This window comes from Moschus berezovskii, chromosome 4 (assembly GCF_049115385.1).
Source record: "Moschus berezovskii isolate FMDL1 chromosome 4, NW_MosBer_1.0, whole genome shotgun sequence".
Taxonomy (NCBI): Eukaryota; Metazoa; Chordata; class Mammalia; order Artiodactyla; family Moschidae; genus Moschus; species Moschus berezovskii.
The window spans coordinates 36772588-36789176 of record NC_142463.1 but is presented as its reverse complement, the minus strand read 5'-3'; the positions used below and the strand labels follow the sequence as shown (position 1 = coordinate 36789176).

Sequence of the window (16589 nt, the reverse complement as noted above, 5' to 3'; positions counted from 1 at the left end):
AATGAGCTGACCTCTGTTTTACTCCAGAACAACCCTTTTTCCCTATTCCTTCTACTCTCTCTGCCTTTCAACTTCTTTCTCACCACATTCTGGGATAAAGAATACTGTTACTGCATTCTAAATAGAGGATACTGCTACAATCTTCAAGTTATGTAGAAAACACTCAAGGATATAAAAGCCATATTTAATCTCAAGTTTATTGATTGGGCTAACTCCCTTAAAGAATGAAAACATAAGTAGAAAGATGACATCTTCTAAAAGCTTGTGAATATACCAGTAAGTTACAGTACATCAATCAGCCACAAAATCCACCTGTGGTTTAAGGTTAGGGTTACAATTTGAAATAGAGTGGTACCAACATTAAATATCACTGTATATAACCTTATCCCATTCTTTTTCGAAATACAGTTTATTACTATAAATCAAAGAAACTAACCACACAACTATTTCTACTAGGCAGTTTATTAAGTTACTATAATGTATAGTCTTAGATTTGAGTATAAACATACATACACAGAAGCTCCTAATAACAGGACATATTAACTATATTTTAGATACACAATCCTGCCACAAACATAGTAAGTTACCTAAAATTTAAAAATTATCACAATTGATTTGGCATAAAATTATAAACTGTAACAATCTAACATTATCCATTAAAAAAAATTTTTATAATTATTAATACTACTTGGTATGCACTGATAACCTTCCACAGATGATTATACTGTATTTCAGGTACCCGCTTTTTAGAAAAAGAAAGCATTCCCCCCTACTTTGTCCAGCACTCTGTGTGCAGCCTGGATGTGCACACACACGCACACGAAGCGCACACACGCTCCTACACAGACACTCCTAATCTTACACCTGCTCTGAAGCAGTAGGAAGTGAATTCTCAATCTGTCAACATGACCATCTGCTCTATCTGCATATCACGGCTTCCTCTATTACTATATGAAGGAATGGCAATCACGAAGCCAAAATACAACTACAGTGCACCTGAATGGGAGTCTCTCTTTGTTGAAATGGAATAATACGTGGCCTATCAGGGAGAAACTAACAGTAACAGAAATAATTTGAATGAGCATTCACGATAGCATAATTAAGTGAACAATACAGTACAGGTAATGTGGTCATCAGTAACCCTGCCGGCAGGTTTCCAGGACAGGTACCAAGCTTCCCAGGCACCGCAACTCTTCCAGTAAGTGAGCAAACCTACACTTGATCTTAGCCAAAAGGCTGAGAATTGATTAAGTGAGCAAACCTATATTATTCCTGGTCCAAGCAACACTAAGTAAAGGTAGCAACGATGGGAGGGAGCATGGAAGCAATCAGTAACTACTGTACTGAAAACACTACTGTGCAAACACGGTCACTTTCTACCGTGAAACTAACAAGTGCTCCTGTTACCATTAGGACAAGTTCAATTTGCTCTGTCACTGGCTAATTAACAATTACAGCAACTACCCAACTTCTGTCATGTATTTGTCTTTCAAAGTGAATGTTAAGGCAACTAAAAATACTTCCAATCTCAGAAAATTCCTCATCTGCTAAAAACTGAAGATGTTCATTGTGATTAATCGCTTTGGGGCCTAAAGCCACTCAAAACTTAGCAAAGGCCTTTGCTGAATTAAACATAATTCTATTTGTTTAACTTTAGTTTTTAAACATCTCCACACAGCTGCCTCAGCTTTCATTCTATCCCCCAGCAGGTAATAACTATAAAAAGTAAATTGTGACACTGTCATTTTATGGCCTAGATACAGCAACCTATCTCTATATAAGAGATGAGTCCTTAAAAAATCTAACCCCTTACAAAATTTAACTAACTCAACTGAGATTCTTTCTAGAATCTGATTACATTACCAGAAGTTATACAGAAGCAGTTTAAAAAAAAAAAAACTCTCCAGAAAGTTCTCGGTTGAGTGCCTACTAATGAACAAAGGTTAACTTTATCTAAAAGGTCAAATGCCTGGTGGCTAAGGTTATGACCTTAACAACTTAAATTGTGACCTTGCCACGTGCCGGGTATATTGTAGATTCTGATACAGATCATCTGGTAAAGACTAGTCATAAATTAGCTTTACTGTTACACGCCCACAAAGAAAACCATTTGCCACAATACCATAACATCTCCAAGTTGTCATGCGATACATGGGAAGGACTACACAAGAGAGACCAAATTCTGGGCATAAAATGGTTTTACTCTTTTGTACTTTTAACGAGATGAAATTCTCAGGCTTCTGGAATCACTCCGATTTCACTACACTTGTTACTGTTTATCAGCCACAAAATTTACAGTTCTAATGCTCCTTGATTTAAAGGGAAAAAAAAAAGGAATGCAGTTTATGTATTGTATTTTGCGTCTCAATAACTTAAAAAAATCATCTCCTACCCTTTTAAAAAACAACTGATTCTGCATTAGCTTCCAGTATTTACATGTGTGTTCTAAGATTTCAACTTCCCTCCAAAGAAGAGGCCGAGGCATGAAGCAATAATTATTGTATGCATTTTTAGAAAGAAAAAAAAAAAGATCTTCTTGTGGTAATCAAGGGGGGAAATGGCATTTTGGGAGAAAAAAAAATACGTTTAAAAGAAAGGAGAGGGGGAAGACTATAGGTGAAAAGGCCACAATGGTTTTGGCATGTTTCTTGAAGCACGTTTCAGAGTCTCTGCCTCCTGCCAATACTGGCAAGTTCTCAAAACTTTTAAGGAGGTAAAAACATTGTTTAGTGTTTACAAATCTTCAGTATTATAACAGATGCTTGTCAAATCAGTTGTATGCGAGTTGACCGATCTACCTCCTATTTGTACTGGCAGCTTCCCTTCCACAAATAACAGGCCTTTAAATCTCTGAAATCAAATTTGAGATATTTTGAGACAAAAGGCCGTGAGCATCCCTCGGACCCTTCCCGGTGCGCGCAGAGGCGCCGCGGCTGCGCAGGGAGAGCCAATGGCCTGCACTTGGCCGGCATTCAGGCGACCGCGGGATTCTGGGAGGCGCAGGGAAACCGAACCGAAAGGTAGTCTGATCCACGGTGCTGGCAATAAATCTTTCATTAGCAATAAGGATGCTCACTCTTCCTAAGCAACCTTCTACCTGCCATTTTACCAACATCAGCCTTCCGGTCCTTCAAACCACCAGCAACTGTGTTGGCTCGAGGATCTGGAGCCATAAAATGGGCAAAAACTGTCACAGTGAAAGAGAATCCAACGTGAAACGGCGAGAGCGAGAAGGGCTGCATCTCTGTGAATCTAAAGGAAACGTTTACACCTAAAACTTAGAAAGGACGCTACTCATACCAATAAACGCAGAACAGGTATTCCGTTGTGATGTTACCTTCGAAGGAAGCACACACCGTGATGGGCATCACTCGTTGGCACCTGCAATTTCCTATGTTGGTCCGTTAGAGCATTTATTATCATTTATAAGTTATTTACTTCTCCAAATATTAGAGATTAAACACACGATTTTTGAAGAGTGTGCTCCCAAAGCACCTCTAATAGCCACACCTTTTTTATACCTTGCCCTAGCAGAATCTCTACTTATATATATATAAATAAAAATTTTTAACTCTGCTTTTTCAATAGACAAAGTAACAACAATAAGAGTTAACCGAGAGTTAATAAAGGGCCACTTGTTCCAGTTTAGAGGTCATTTGAGAGATGTTGCCTTTTCGTTTTTGCTACCCAGAACTGGCTAAAGCAACAGGCGCCTCTTATAATTAAGTATACATTTTCAAAAACCCAAATATTTGAAACACTTACAGATCACATCCTCTAAAATACTCATCTATCCCCTGCCAACAGAATGCAAATGATGATGTGACATGCTTGCAAAGTAAATTTCTCCAGTTTCTTATGTAAGGACAGATGGATAACAAAAGTTCTCTAAAACATATATTGAGAAAAATAATAGAGAATAGGTTATCAGATGGCTTCTTTAAAAAACTGCTTGCATTTTTAGAATTAAAAATGTTCTGCAAAACAATGGAGCGTTCCCTTTTACAGGTATCATCTCTGCCCTTTGGAAAAAAATACATACATACATGCACCCCAAAACAACCTACTGGAAGGATTCCACAACCTTCGTTCTTCCATCTGGCTCAAGTAACTGCCATGAAGGTAATCTAGCAAGACCGATATGTACATATAAAAAGTCAACAAGTTTCACAAGACCTGAGCTTTCACATTAACACAATGAGCCTTTTGTCTAAAACAAGACAAGAGGAACAAAGTAAAAATGCATTATTTTATCCAGTCCTCAATATTTTTATCCCAAATGCTACTCTACCTGCTGTAATAGACACAGGAAAAGCATGCCTTGAAAACAGCCTTGGAACAATAAAGAATGTTATTATGAATCAAAGCAACTCACTAAATCAATTTTCAATATCGATTTCTCAATTTGTTCACGCACTATACAGGTTTGGTTACTTTTAAGATTAACCTTTCCATCAGTTGCTTAAAGAGTTGGATTGTTTTTTTTTCCCTTAGCAATCTTAACCACCACCAAGTATTCCTAACACAAAGTAAGTTTGTATTAGTGTGATTTTTTATTCATAAATGATCAGCAATTTGATAGCAATCTTACCTCCACCTCTTCTTGATTAGAAGGGGGCTCAAGAGGCTCCAGAAGGCTAAACATACTCCCAGAAGAAAAGCAACTAAAAATATTGCCTTACTATCAAACTAAATACGATTTAACTAGATCACCTGCCAGTTAAAATAGACTCTTTCTTACAAGGGTTTTTATGAGGTTTCTCTCACCCCTCATCAAAAAAACGTGATTTAAACAATAGCTCATAATTGACTACCAACACCTTTGATTAACACTACTTGCCAAGAGAATTGAACTTAACAAGAATGCTCTCAAAGCTATGCTTTTCCACCTGAATGAAGGTGGAACCTCAAACTCTGCAGCATCTGGCTACCCTGACATTGGGCTACCTTGGACACCATGCTGTCCATATAGACGTGGCCTGCCACAGAGAGCTCAAGAATGGCCCAGCACACGCAGAGGTCATCAGGAAAGAAGCACACGCGAGAAAGTGGACCGAATTCTCACCATCGCACTTACCTGCTGCATGCACAAAGTATGCCAAATATAAATCGAGTTCCTTAACAGAAACCCCTATGTGATGGGGCTGGACACAGAGCCCTGGATTAGAGCACTGCGGGGACTTTACAAGGCGCTCACCATCAGTACTTTCGAGCGGAATACCTTTAAATAAAATCACCATAACAAGGTCCAACCTCCAGACTTTATCTGCCTGGCGGAGGCAGTCAATTCTTCGCATCTTGCCTTTCTGGTCTGGGTTGGAAAGAACACAACATGGAGGCTTTTTCCCTGTAACTGTAAGAACAAAATCCTCTCGGTACTCAGGTCGGATATCTTTCCGCAACTTGGCCAGCAGTCGAGATGCCCACTTCTGTTTGACCTCTGGTTTTTCACTTAGCAACTCATCCTTCACAGCTCTCTCTTCTTCTTTTGACATACGCTTTTCATGTTTTTTGAAGTATTTTCGTTTTCGGGCCTGCAGGTTGAACCACGTGTAGGCGAAGGCTCGGACGTGGGGCAGAAGTGCTTCGATGAAAGGATGAAATTCATCCTGGCAAAATGAATCAAGACAAAAATATAACTAAAATGAAAACAAAAGGAAACAACATTTCTTTAGGTGCTCACCTTTAAAATATGTATATATAATCCTTATTTCACTTGAAATTTGATTCAAGCATTACCAAAATCATACATGGGATTGCTATGGGAAGTCCAAGAGAGGGAAAAAAAAATACTATCAGTATCGTGTCTCACAATCTCAAAGAAAAAAACTGTTAAAAAGTAAAAAATGGTTTGTTACGTTACGGAATTGTACCAGGTTCTATTGTCGGGCCTACGTCCCAAAGCCTTTAGACAGCCAGTGAAGTTTATCGAAATGCTTATAACAACATATAATCTTAACCCTATTTCAAGGAAGGCATATCTAATTTTGCTCCAGCCTTGACCTCACTACTTGTAGTACAGCCAGGGCTCCGCAGCCAGATTGGCAAATCCTAAACATTTAGATGCCAGTCAGTGTTTATGGAAGTCTAGGAGCAAAAATCATCTCCACGCTCAATGGAAACAAAGACTTTCCCTCTAAAAGTAGTGCATGTAGACTCTGATCTGCTTCTTAGTCATTTTTGTAACATTTTAATTCCTTTTTAAGTATTACAGTTACACACAATTTTTTTTTTTACTCAAAAACTTAGAAAAATTTGGCAGATCCACATATAAAAGAAGAAATGGATTTTATATTTGTTGGACTAGAATAAAAGATCTATGTCCAAGACATAAGTGCTGATATTATGGAAATGAAACAAAAAGGGAAAAGGGGGGAAAAAAAAAAAACAAAAGCATTTAAGCCAGATAGTAAACAGAATGTGTCACTGTGACAACACGATTGCAACTAAATACATTCAGTTTACTGACGCGATTGTGAAACACCTTCAGTAATAATCATCCCTAAAAAACAGAGTACTTATTTAAATTTTGAAAATAGTATTTCAGGTTTTTTGTTCTCACAGAGAAACAGAGAATCTGGTATATTCAATGCTTATGAGACTACAGGAAAACCCTCATGTTTGCCTCTTTAAATTCAAGTAATTTGAAAATAAAATTGAATCTAAAACATTTAAAATTTTCTTACTCTTATTGAAAATACTTGATTCTTTTATTTGACATTTTCTTAGAAAATAGAAATATAAAATTAAAGGAAAATTAAACAGTAACCTTCACAAAGCTTTCTGAGTACATCTAACTTTTGATTAACCAACCCACACTAATCTTACATAACTTCTCCCCACTGCACAACCCCCACCAAAAGATAAATTATTTACTTTCAAATAAATGAGGATAAGGAAGCCAAAGAGATATTTGATGACTTTTTTAAAGGGTGGAGGACAGACAAATATAAAACGCATTCTTTAAGTCTGTAATATCCATCTAAATATATACTTTGGAGGCACAAGTAACTATAATGTTCAAAATATTAATACTACCAAACCAATTATTAATTTTTAAATGTTAAAATATAAATTGAGTGCTTAAAATTGGTGAAATATTTTAACAATCAAGCCTGTTAAAATATTATAAATTACAGTCAATCATTTAAACACTACATATGACTGTTTTTAGGTAAGTTTATATTAATATAATACACAATAAATCATTTCAATAATTGACATTTAATTTTTTCCTCTCTCAACAAATTTCAGGCTTTCTATTTCAAGTTTAGGTTTGAAAACTGCTCTTTTTCAATAAAAGAATCCAAAAGCAAAAAAGTCAGCCTTTATAATGCATGTACATTAAGTGGAGAAAAAACAGAGAAAAATACAAGAATTATATTATTCTTTCCTATATAGCATTTGCACTTTAAAATTTCTGATGTTTGGGTATCTTTCCTACTACTATACTTTGAAAGAGAGATATGGGGTGGGGGGAGCATTTTTCAAGTCACAGTTTATCTAGTAAGGTATACACCAAACCGCAAAGCATTTAAACGTTACTAAATTCTGAGCTCATCCTTGAAATGCTCTAAAATACATAAATTAAGGGTTTGAAACAGTCCTTCACACTGACTGACTTTTTTATATACACAGGACATGTTGGGGACCAAGGCTCCCTGGAATCATGCAAAGAAAGCCCGGAGTCTACCTTAACTACAAAGTGAGCTTTCACCAAAAGGAGGATTTCATTTTAAAGTCTCAGCCCCGTTTTAAAATGCAAAGAATAACTTAGCTCCAAACATTCATATTTATGTCCAAACCTAGTCTTATTAAAGCGTTTTAATAATGATAAAAATTTAAAATAAATCTTCTAATGTGACATTTAAGTGTTCAAAGATACCCCAATATGCTTCTCAGAGAACTGCGAACTGCGTTCATTCGTGTTCAAAAGGATTTTGTTTACCTGCCAACCAAATGCCCACATATCTCATCAAAAAATCCTTAAATGAGGTCAAGTATGTCAACTAATCATTAAGAATAATCTAAGTCCCAATTCTGCATCAAAAGTATTTACAAGTTTTTACTCCCCAAAGGTTTTAAGAATGTGCCAATAAAAGTGCACAATATTTTGTATTTTTTATGACTCAATCACATGCACAATGAAAGTGCTAGTTATTTTTCTCAATGCACAATTAGAAATATTCCAGAATATCAAAAGTAAAGGCTATCATTCACTTGTAGGAAATGTCCAGGCATAGCATAAATTAGTTTTTAAAGAAAAAAACAGTATACCCTTATAAATCATGTTGTTGCACATATCGCCATAAGTTGTGGACTATTTCAAAATAGTCAAGAGAAAACAAAAAGAATATTTTACGTATGTACTCGGTAAGAAAGTTACAGGCCAGCAATAAAAACAAACCTGAAAACCTGTTTCAAAAGCGACAGGACTTTGAATCAGCATCTTCAATGTTCATCTGTTTGCAAGTAAGCCAAGTTTCAGAACCACGGAATGCTGATATTTCTGGAACTATTATTTGAAAGGTTCACCTATAAATTTCTACTGTTATCATTCTATGACCAGGTATATGATTTGGTTAAGATGTGCTCACTTGGATTAAAATATGATGTTTGGCATTTTCCTAATAAAGTTTTTAAAAATTGCATTCACGTATAAGGACTCTATTCTTTCATTTAGAATCTTTATCACTATGCTTTACTGGACTTTCTTTAATGACCAATAAACTACTTTTTTGTTTTTAAAACTGGCTCTAAAGCTTTATAAATATTCTGGCAAGTTAAATACATTGTGAATCAATTTTTTAAAAGAAGAACTCATAAAGTATATGACCCTCATTCACTATTTAGTGTACATTTTCTTTACAAACTGTTACACTAAGTAAGCATTTCTCTTAGTGGTGTTTCCAGAAGAAGGCCTACTGAATGTATCCATCACAGGGCCAAATAGGTTTTTTTTTTAAAAAAAAAAAAAACTTTCTTAATGTGATAATGGCTTATGAGCTGTGAGAATCCTTTAACTTTGTTAAATACCTGACTATGCCCTGGGCCTACATGCATATACTGGTATCCTCATATATGTACCATGCCAAAATATAAATTTATCTACTGAGAGCTCACTGGAGAAGTCACTAATGTGTCTGCTAAGGTTCTTCCTCACTACAGCAGCACCAGTGGTATTATCTACCAGTTCGATGTGTTGCAAACTTTTGCCAGCTAGAACTTCAGCCTTTGAATCTCAGCATTTTCACTGTAGTCATAACTCATTCAAATTATCTTACACTTTGCATCTTATCCATATGCAATTGTGAACCTTGCCAAAAGTGGTTGGAAAAGTTTCATTCCATACTTCCACAAGTTACTAAAATAGTAACTTGTGGAAGTTTGTTAGGGAAAAATAAAAAACTTTTACAATAACGGAAAGCAACTCCTATCCATTATTAATGGTAGGCCTAAATCCCAAACAGACCATTTCAACATAAAACATATATTTAAGAGTCTTCTGAGATCAAATAGCCGGTAGATGACTGTTAGATATTGCAATAAGAAGGGATGTCGTGTGGGAAATAAATCCAGAATCTAGAGAGGAGAGAAGAAACTATGGATACTTTTTAGTCTTCCAGAAAGTATTCCGGATAAACCGTTATCTCCTGCTAAATGAAAGCAAGAATTGGTAGCAGGTTTTTGTAGGGAGTGGTGAGTAAACATTTTACATGAAGCATACAAACTTCATGTACATGATTAATGGTCAGATCGCAATGTACCAAAACAGTATGAAGGATCACAGTTTTCTTCAAAAAAAAAATTTTTTTTGCGCAAAATCACTTTGACTTCATGCCTTTTGGTCTAAATAAATAAATAAATAATATATTCAAAAGGGACCAGATTTGCAGCCTTGAAGTAGCAATATTTTGCCTGGGGGTGGTGCAGACAGGGGCGGGATGGAAAGGGAGGACACGGAAAGGAGAGACGCTGGGGCGAGAGAGACCCACGCTCCGAGTTAGGTCGGAGGGGAAAAGTTGCCCCAGTCCACAGTGCGGAGCGGCCCGAGTCGCGTTGCGGCGGCGGGGGGAGACGCGTACGGCCGGGCCGCCGCTCGGGCTCGCGGCTGGGAGCCCAACTCCGCCCGCGGCCCGCGGCCTCGGCTGCTCGCCGCCCTGCGCAGCGTGGGCTCGTCCCGGCACGGAAACTTTCGCTCGGGAAAGCGAGCGGGCGACAGGCGGCGAGGACGCAGGCTCCACCCGGCCGACGCGGGGGGACGCGCGGCCCCGCAGCCCCGCAGTCCCGCTTCGCGGAGCCCCGGGGCCGGCTCGCCGCCGCCCGCCCGGGTCCGAGGGGCGCTGTCCCGGCCGGGGCCCGGGGCGCTGGCCCGCGTCCCTCCCGCGGCCGGACCCCAAAGGCTGACAAAGAATAAACAAAAGTAAGAGTTTGGGGCGGCTGCGGCGGCGCGGGCTCCGCGGGCGGGCCGCGGGCGCGGGGACCTGAGTTCTCCCGCAGCCGGGGGTGCAGCGGCCCCGAGCGTGCGGGGCGTGCGGGGGGCTCCGTCGGCGGCCCCCTCCCCCGGCGCCGCGGAACTACAGAAGCCGGCCTCGCGCCTGCAGAAACGCTGAGTCCAGATTTCAGCGTGACATGGGCTGCAACCCCACCGAAACACGTGCGGGGCGTCCGAAAACACCACCGTTCCGCAGTCAATCGCCCCGATATTAATTAACGCATTAATAAGAGGGCGCCATTAGCCATGTGCCCACACAAATGGCCGTGCAAGAGGAATGCACCCGCATGGAAACAAAGTTACTTTCTTAAAGCTGTATTTCTCCGCCCCCCCCCCACGAGCACACGCGCGCACACATACACACACACACACACAGAAACACGCGCAGATATGGGCACACCCCGGGACACATGCCCCGGGCCCTGCTAGCGCGGGGTCCCCGGCACCCCCGGCCCGGCCCCAGGTCTGCCCCCGCCATCCCGACCGCCCCGCTCCGCATCCAAACAGCTGCTTACCTGGGTGAGACAGAGCGGAGAATACATCACTGCCGGGCGGTGGGGTGTGCGTGTGCGTCTGGTGTGTGCGGTTTGGAGGTGTGCGTGAGTGCGGGTGAGAAAGGAGAAAGAGGGAGAGAGGAGGAGAGAGAGAGAAGGGGGGAGAAAAAAAAAAATCAAGCCTGCTTCTTGCGTTCACATTTCCAACTCGGCTCAACTGCAGCCAGCCAGCGCTATTGCCGCTCCATGAGCTGAACTTTAACCCCGCCTAGAGTTTCCCTACACTCCACTATACATGTCTACTGTACGCGGGCGTTAAAGGCATAGCGCACCCTTTCCCGCTCCCGCGCCCGCCGGCCGGGTGCCCGCGAGCTGCCCGCGCGCCCGCCTCCGCTCTGCACCGCACCGCACGGCCGCCGCCCGCTCGCGCCGCCGCCGGGGGAGGGGGTGTGTGGGGGAGGGGGCGGCTGCGGCGCCGCGCGGCCAGCCGGGTCCCGAGCCTCCGCGGCCGCTCGCGCTCGCTCCTCGCTCGCTCCCTCTCTCGCTCCCTGGCTCGCTCGCTCGCTCGGCCCCCCCCCCCACACCCCCGTCCCCGCTCAGCGCATTACTGGGTAACGCAGTGAGGAGCAGTTACAGTCTGTACTCCCGGGCAGCTATAGGCTGCCACAGGATGTGCTTAAGCAAACAAAACTACTTTTCCTCGTCCCCATCCCCCAACCCCCGCCGCAGACCTTCGCGGACCTCGGTGGAGGACTTGGGCAACTTTGCCAGGTTGCCCTGCACCCCTCGATTCACTGCGTGGGCACGGAGAGAACCGCGGAGAAAGCCGAGCGGGGCGGGGGGTGGGGGGGCGTGCAGATTTGCATGTATGCAAATTTAAAAGAATCAGACCTCCTAGGTAACTTTTTTTCCCTTCTGAAATGCGGTACGGCTCAAAGCATTGTAATCTCTCCAACGAAGCTTTTTGTGGGAATAGATCGTCGGCAGAGGTAATTATGCACAAAATCCTGCAAACTTTGTGCAGCTTCAGTCCTATGGCCTCCAGAAACGGGGGTGGTGGGGGAAATTTTCACAAGGAAGATTCACCGGATTTGGGGGCTGGGGTGGGGGGGTTGTCTGGAGAAAGGGAGGCGGAGATTAACGAGCATTCTCCCTCCCAGGACTGTGAAACTAGTGGGTTTGAGCACAGACGCCATAGAAAAAGTTCTATCACGTTCAGAAACAACAGTGGTTTAGCTGTGACATCTTTTTCTTTTTAGGAGGGAAAAAAAAAATGTGAAAGGGATGTCCCCTTAGGGAAGGGAGATATTCTCGTCCACCAACGCGTGCCCAGAACTGGGCACAGGCCTGTCATTACCGCCCCTGTTCCCGGGACACCTCTGGAAGGGTGCCTTTTAAGAATCCCCTCTTTTTCCCTCCCCCAGGTAATAGTTCTTAAAATGGAAAAGAGCTTCCTGCAATTATTTTAGGTTTGCTAAAGTATTGTTTTGGCAGAAAAGGGGGGTGGTTTTTAGGGTTTGGCAAGTTGCCAATAAGCCTGCTTTTCCAGTTTTTTTTTTTTTTTAACCTCATATTTTCTCTCTAGGTTCTCCTCACTGCTGGGAAAGGGGGAAAAAAGGTATACCTCCTTCCTCCAAACCCCCATTCCATCTCTTCTCATCTCCCTCACTCTAGTTTGCAGCCTTCTGCATTTTCTAATCCTCAAAATTCCAAAAGGGAAGACGACTATATGACGATGAAAGGCTCTAGCACACAGACAGGGGAATGTGCACCTTGGTGGAGGTTGCCCATCTAGAGAGCCCCTGAAAAGAGGAAATTCCTGTAGGAATGCCCACTCTGCATGTGTGGGTGAGATGACATGTCAAGGCCACTCTCATTCAGACTCTTCCCCCACGCCACTCTTTTTTTTTCTTTTTTAAGTAAGGGGCAAGAAATATGCTCCTGGAGAAAAGAAAATGAAGTCCTCAAATATTCTGCATCTTTCTAACGTGATTTTATGCTTGTTCTCCAGTTACTTAATAGCCAAAACAATTCCTGGCTTCTCAGGAGACCATTTTCACACGCCCCCGCTTCTAAATATCCTTGGAAATCTCTCAGGTTATTTATTAAGGGGTGAGGGGAAATAATGACTTAAAACTTTAATGAAAGAGCCCCGTTTTCCCAAACGACACAACTGCTTTTTTTTCCTTGCTTCCTCTTAGATTTCAGTAGGAGAAAAACGTCCTAAAAGGCAAGCCGAGTTACAGAGACAACATTCCTGGCCACGAGAACCCTTGCTGGGATCTATAACTTCAACGCGCTCCAAGTTTCCTCGATAGAAGTTTCTGGCTGACAGTTCCAACATGTAACTGAGGCACAGTGAGAAGTTATTGTTCCGAGTGTGTACTCTGGGGAAGCTCTCTTCCAGAGAAGATTAAAATCTTTCTTTTGGTGTATTAAAAGATAGACCTCACATCTGCCACTTCCCAAAACAGCTAAGATTCTTTTAATTGAATCTCAAGGAAAAGGATTTTTTTAAAAAGCACTGGCACGTCGCCCTGGTTTTTTTTGTTGTTGTTGTTAATGGGGGAAAGTAATTTAATGCTGATATTTCTACTTTAAAAACTTCTTTTGTTGCAGCAGTGGATGTGCCCGCGATTTCCAGCTTTCTGCGGTTAGCAATATTATCTTAAGTAACTTTTGGCGCCCTTCGTAAGACTTTTGGATGTGGGACGATTGTTTGCGCCCTCTAGGCAAGGGCTGGATCCAAGTTCAGCACCAAAGCCCTTCACATCCGCTCCTGCTTTCTCTCCTATCTCCGCCAGCTCCCGCTCCCTCCCCCGCGGGAGGGGGGTGGGGTGGAGAGGCGGGGGAAACACTACAAAGCACAGCTCCAACTACAGCCTTTGGAAACCGGACCGAGAAAAATACAGTAGAAGAGTTACAGTTACAGAGAGGCTTCTGGTAACTTTCTCTCCAACAGGCATAAATTTAAACACACACACAAAGAAACAGATGTTCCTCAAAGGGCAGTCTGGGGTAAAAAACATTTCCAACTCTCTCCCCTGGTCCCAAGTTACAAAAGTAAATCCTTGTGCTGAGTTCACAAAGATACTGAGACCCTTGAAAGAAAACAGGGATGAAGAGTGAAGAGAAGAAAGAAAGGATATGAAGAGAACAGTATAGGAAGCACAGGTGAAGTACAAAAACTAGTTTACTGCAATGATATAAATGACCTATTGTTAGGAAGGATAAACCCCTTATTGGAAATAACCACTCCAATCATTTATTTTGCAAGTGCTTGGAGGCTGCCTTGAAATGGGATTGTACCTGTGCAAAGGAGGCTCCTGTCATGCTCTCTGCTATCCATATTCTTCCTGGCACAGAGCCCAGCCTTGCATTTGCTGTGTTTTATTTGCAGAAATGTTACCTTGCCAGTTTTAGTGAAATCCTCTTAGATATATAAATTACGTCAATAAGGATTCACTTATATGTACATCTCGAATACCTCTCATTTCGGAGGTTACTTAATAGGAAGATCTTGTTAATATGATTTAGATTTTAATGTACAAAGCAGTGAAGATAAAATTGGGGTTCAGAAGTGACAATGCCATTTACTATAGTTCTTACCAAAACTAACTTTATTACTCACATTTCCCAAGGTTTTCCTTCTCTAGTTTTTTGACCTGCAGTTATTTGTGTGCAGATTTTTCTTATATGCATATATTCCTAAATTGAATCATGTTGCTGAGCTGAGCATCTAAGCAGATTCTTACATCAGATTTCCAGGCCAGATTTGATTAGAAGGCCTAAAGCCTTGGGAAATAGCTGGATGGGAATTTAAGCCAAAGATGGGAAAGCACCTCTATTATTTTCCATTCACTTCCCAACAGAATTAGGTGTCTACACTGCTCAGAGGGAAGGAAAAGATGGATATATTTAGTATGAGGCTGTCAGTTACTGTCTCCAAGACAAGCTGCTGCCATTGGTTTCCACAGGATTGGTGTCAAAGACTTGTTCAAGAGGCCAGACTCCAGTCGAGAGTTAGCAAGTCAGCAATCTTCCACACACACCCTCCACAGGGGTTGTGGTAACAAGAAGAAATGTGCAGTTGGCCAGTCTTAATATCCTATTCACTACTGACCATATATTAAACAGAATTCAAGAAAAGTCAAGAAAAACACTCTCTCCTTCTTCCTTTCAAATGTATAAAACAGCTGTCAGTCCACCTGTGAAACAGCCTCTCTCCTTTAAAACTGTTGTTTAGAGTTCCAGAAGAGAGGCTTGCCTATTCCTTCAAAGTACCTGAAAAGTCAAAGCTTCTAAGATAAACAGAGAAAGACGTTTTGCACTAAGCATGCAGTACATTACTTTCCAAAGCTCACTACAATCCCAGTTTATCAGCCACACATTTTAAAAAGTTGAACCTCATCTTCCACAACCGTGAACAACTTCCCTGAATTTACAAATAATAATTCATGCAAAGTTGAAGATTTCTCGAACAGAATTTTAACTTTTTCTAAAAGGCAATGAAGGCTTACGATTCATGCAAAACAAAACAAAAAACCCCCACGTTAATTAGGTTCTTTTTTTCTTCTAAAATTCAAAAACTCTTTCCTATTGTGCTTGCTAAATCCGGAAGAGCTTGTAGCTTTGACAGCTTGAACCACACCATCTCCTTCAGAGCCGCAGAGAACTTCAGATCTTCTCTGTCCCGCCCCCTCTGGCTACTGCGAACCATTGTACACCCAAGCTTGGATATGATTGGGTAAAGCTTTTGTCAATCTCCCCTATGGGCCCATTGATTAGAGGATCGAATCGTCAATTATTCTCCCGGTCCAGACATTTCTTTTCGGGTTAGGTTGACTGCTGAGGCCAGACGTCTTTTTACAGAACAGAGCACGTACAGGATTTTTTTCCCCCCTTTCTGGAACCGAGCAAGCGCTAGGAGGAAAAAAAAAATCTGTCAAGCTCAGCAATTTTTTCAAATCTCGGGGAGAAAAAAAAAAGGAAACCCGGTCCTTGATGTACATAACAAAAAAAGAAAAAAGCCATCCACAAAGCTACATCTTTAAAACACAACCATCACAATAGACATTTACCCAGCAACCACTCCAATGCATATGCAAGCTAGAGAAATTTTAAAGTCTTAGCCGTTAAAATCATTCTACCATTATTGTTTATAAAACGCGTACCGTATAAACGCAAAATAGAAAGTTTAAAGCTGAACCACGTACCATTGCAATGTAAAAAGAGTACGTGAGAAACTGAGAAACTTTAAAATGTTCAGATGAATTGCTTCATTAGTTGTCCCCCTTTTTTTGCATTAAAAAAGACATCTAAATAAACTTGGAACCGTTGAAAACCCGGAAGAGATTTTTTTATAAAGCTGTTAGCCAATTGCAGGCTTCTTGGAGAATTTTTTTTTTTTTTTTAACTCCAAATCAGGAGGCTTTTGCAATTGCAATGCGCGCGCTCTGCCCCCTCACTGTCTCTCTCTCCTCTTTTGAAAGCGATCCAACCCCGGCTGGCTGGTTCTCAGATTCTCTCTGGTTTTGCCTTGTGTGCTTTGGATTGTACGAGACTTTGCAGAAGTTGCAATCGATTCGCAGTCCCTTTCT

At 41.4% G+C, this 16589-nt stretch overlaps 1 protein-coding gene and 1 long non-coding RNA gene across 6 annotated transcripts in view; one reads left to right on the top strand and one right to left on the bottom strand.

Annotated features, from left to right (window-relative positions):
- Positions 1-16332, bottom strand: part of NFIA (nuclear factor I A) — a 413568-nt gene extending 397236 nt beyond the window's left edge. The window contains exons 1-2 of one of the 5 annotated variants that reach the window (XM_088835345.1): positions 16206-16332; positions 5078-5609 (exon numbers count right to left, since the gene is read on the bottom strand). In XM_088835345.1, the coding sequence (XP_088691471.1) occupies positions 5078-5609; positions 16206-16208 (535 nt within the window). In that variant the 5' untranslated portion in view covers positions 16209-16332. Of the gene's footprint in view, positions 1-5077; positions 5610-11010; positions 11553-16205 lie in introns of those variants that run through there. The other 4 variants (XM_055402525.2, XM_088835344.1, XM_055402527.2 and 1 more) reach the window with 4 other exon arrangements.
- LOC129540956 (uncharacterized) lies at positions 10200-14326 on the top strand. The gene is made up of 3 exons (XR_008682741.2): positions 10200-10423; positions 12575-12607; positions 13191-14326. It is a non-coding gene; the product is annotated as an uncharacterized LOC129540956 (long non-coding RNA).
- Positions 16333-16589: the final 257 nt, after the last annotated feature.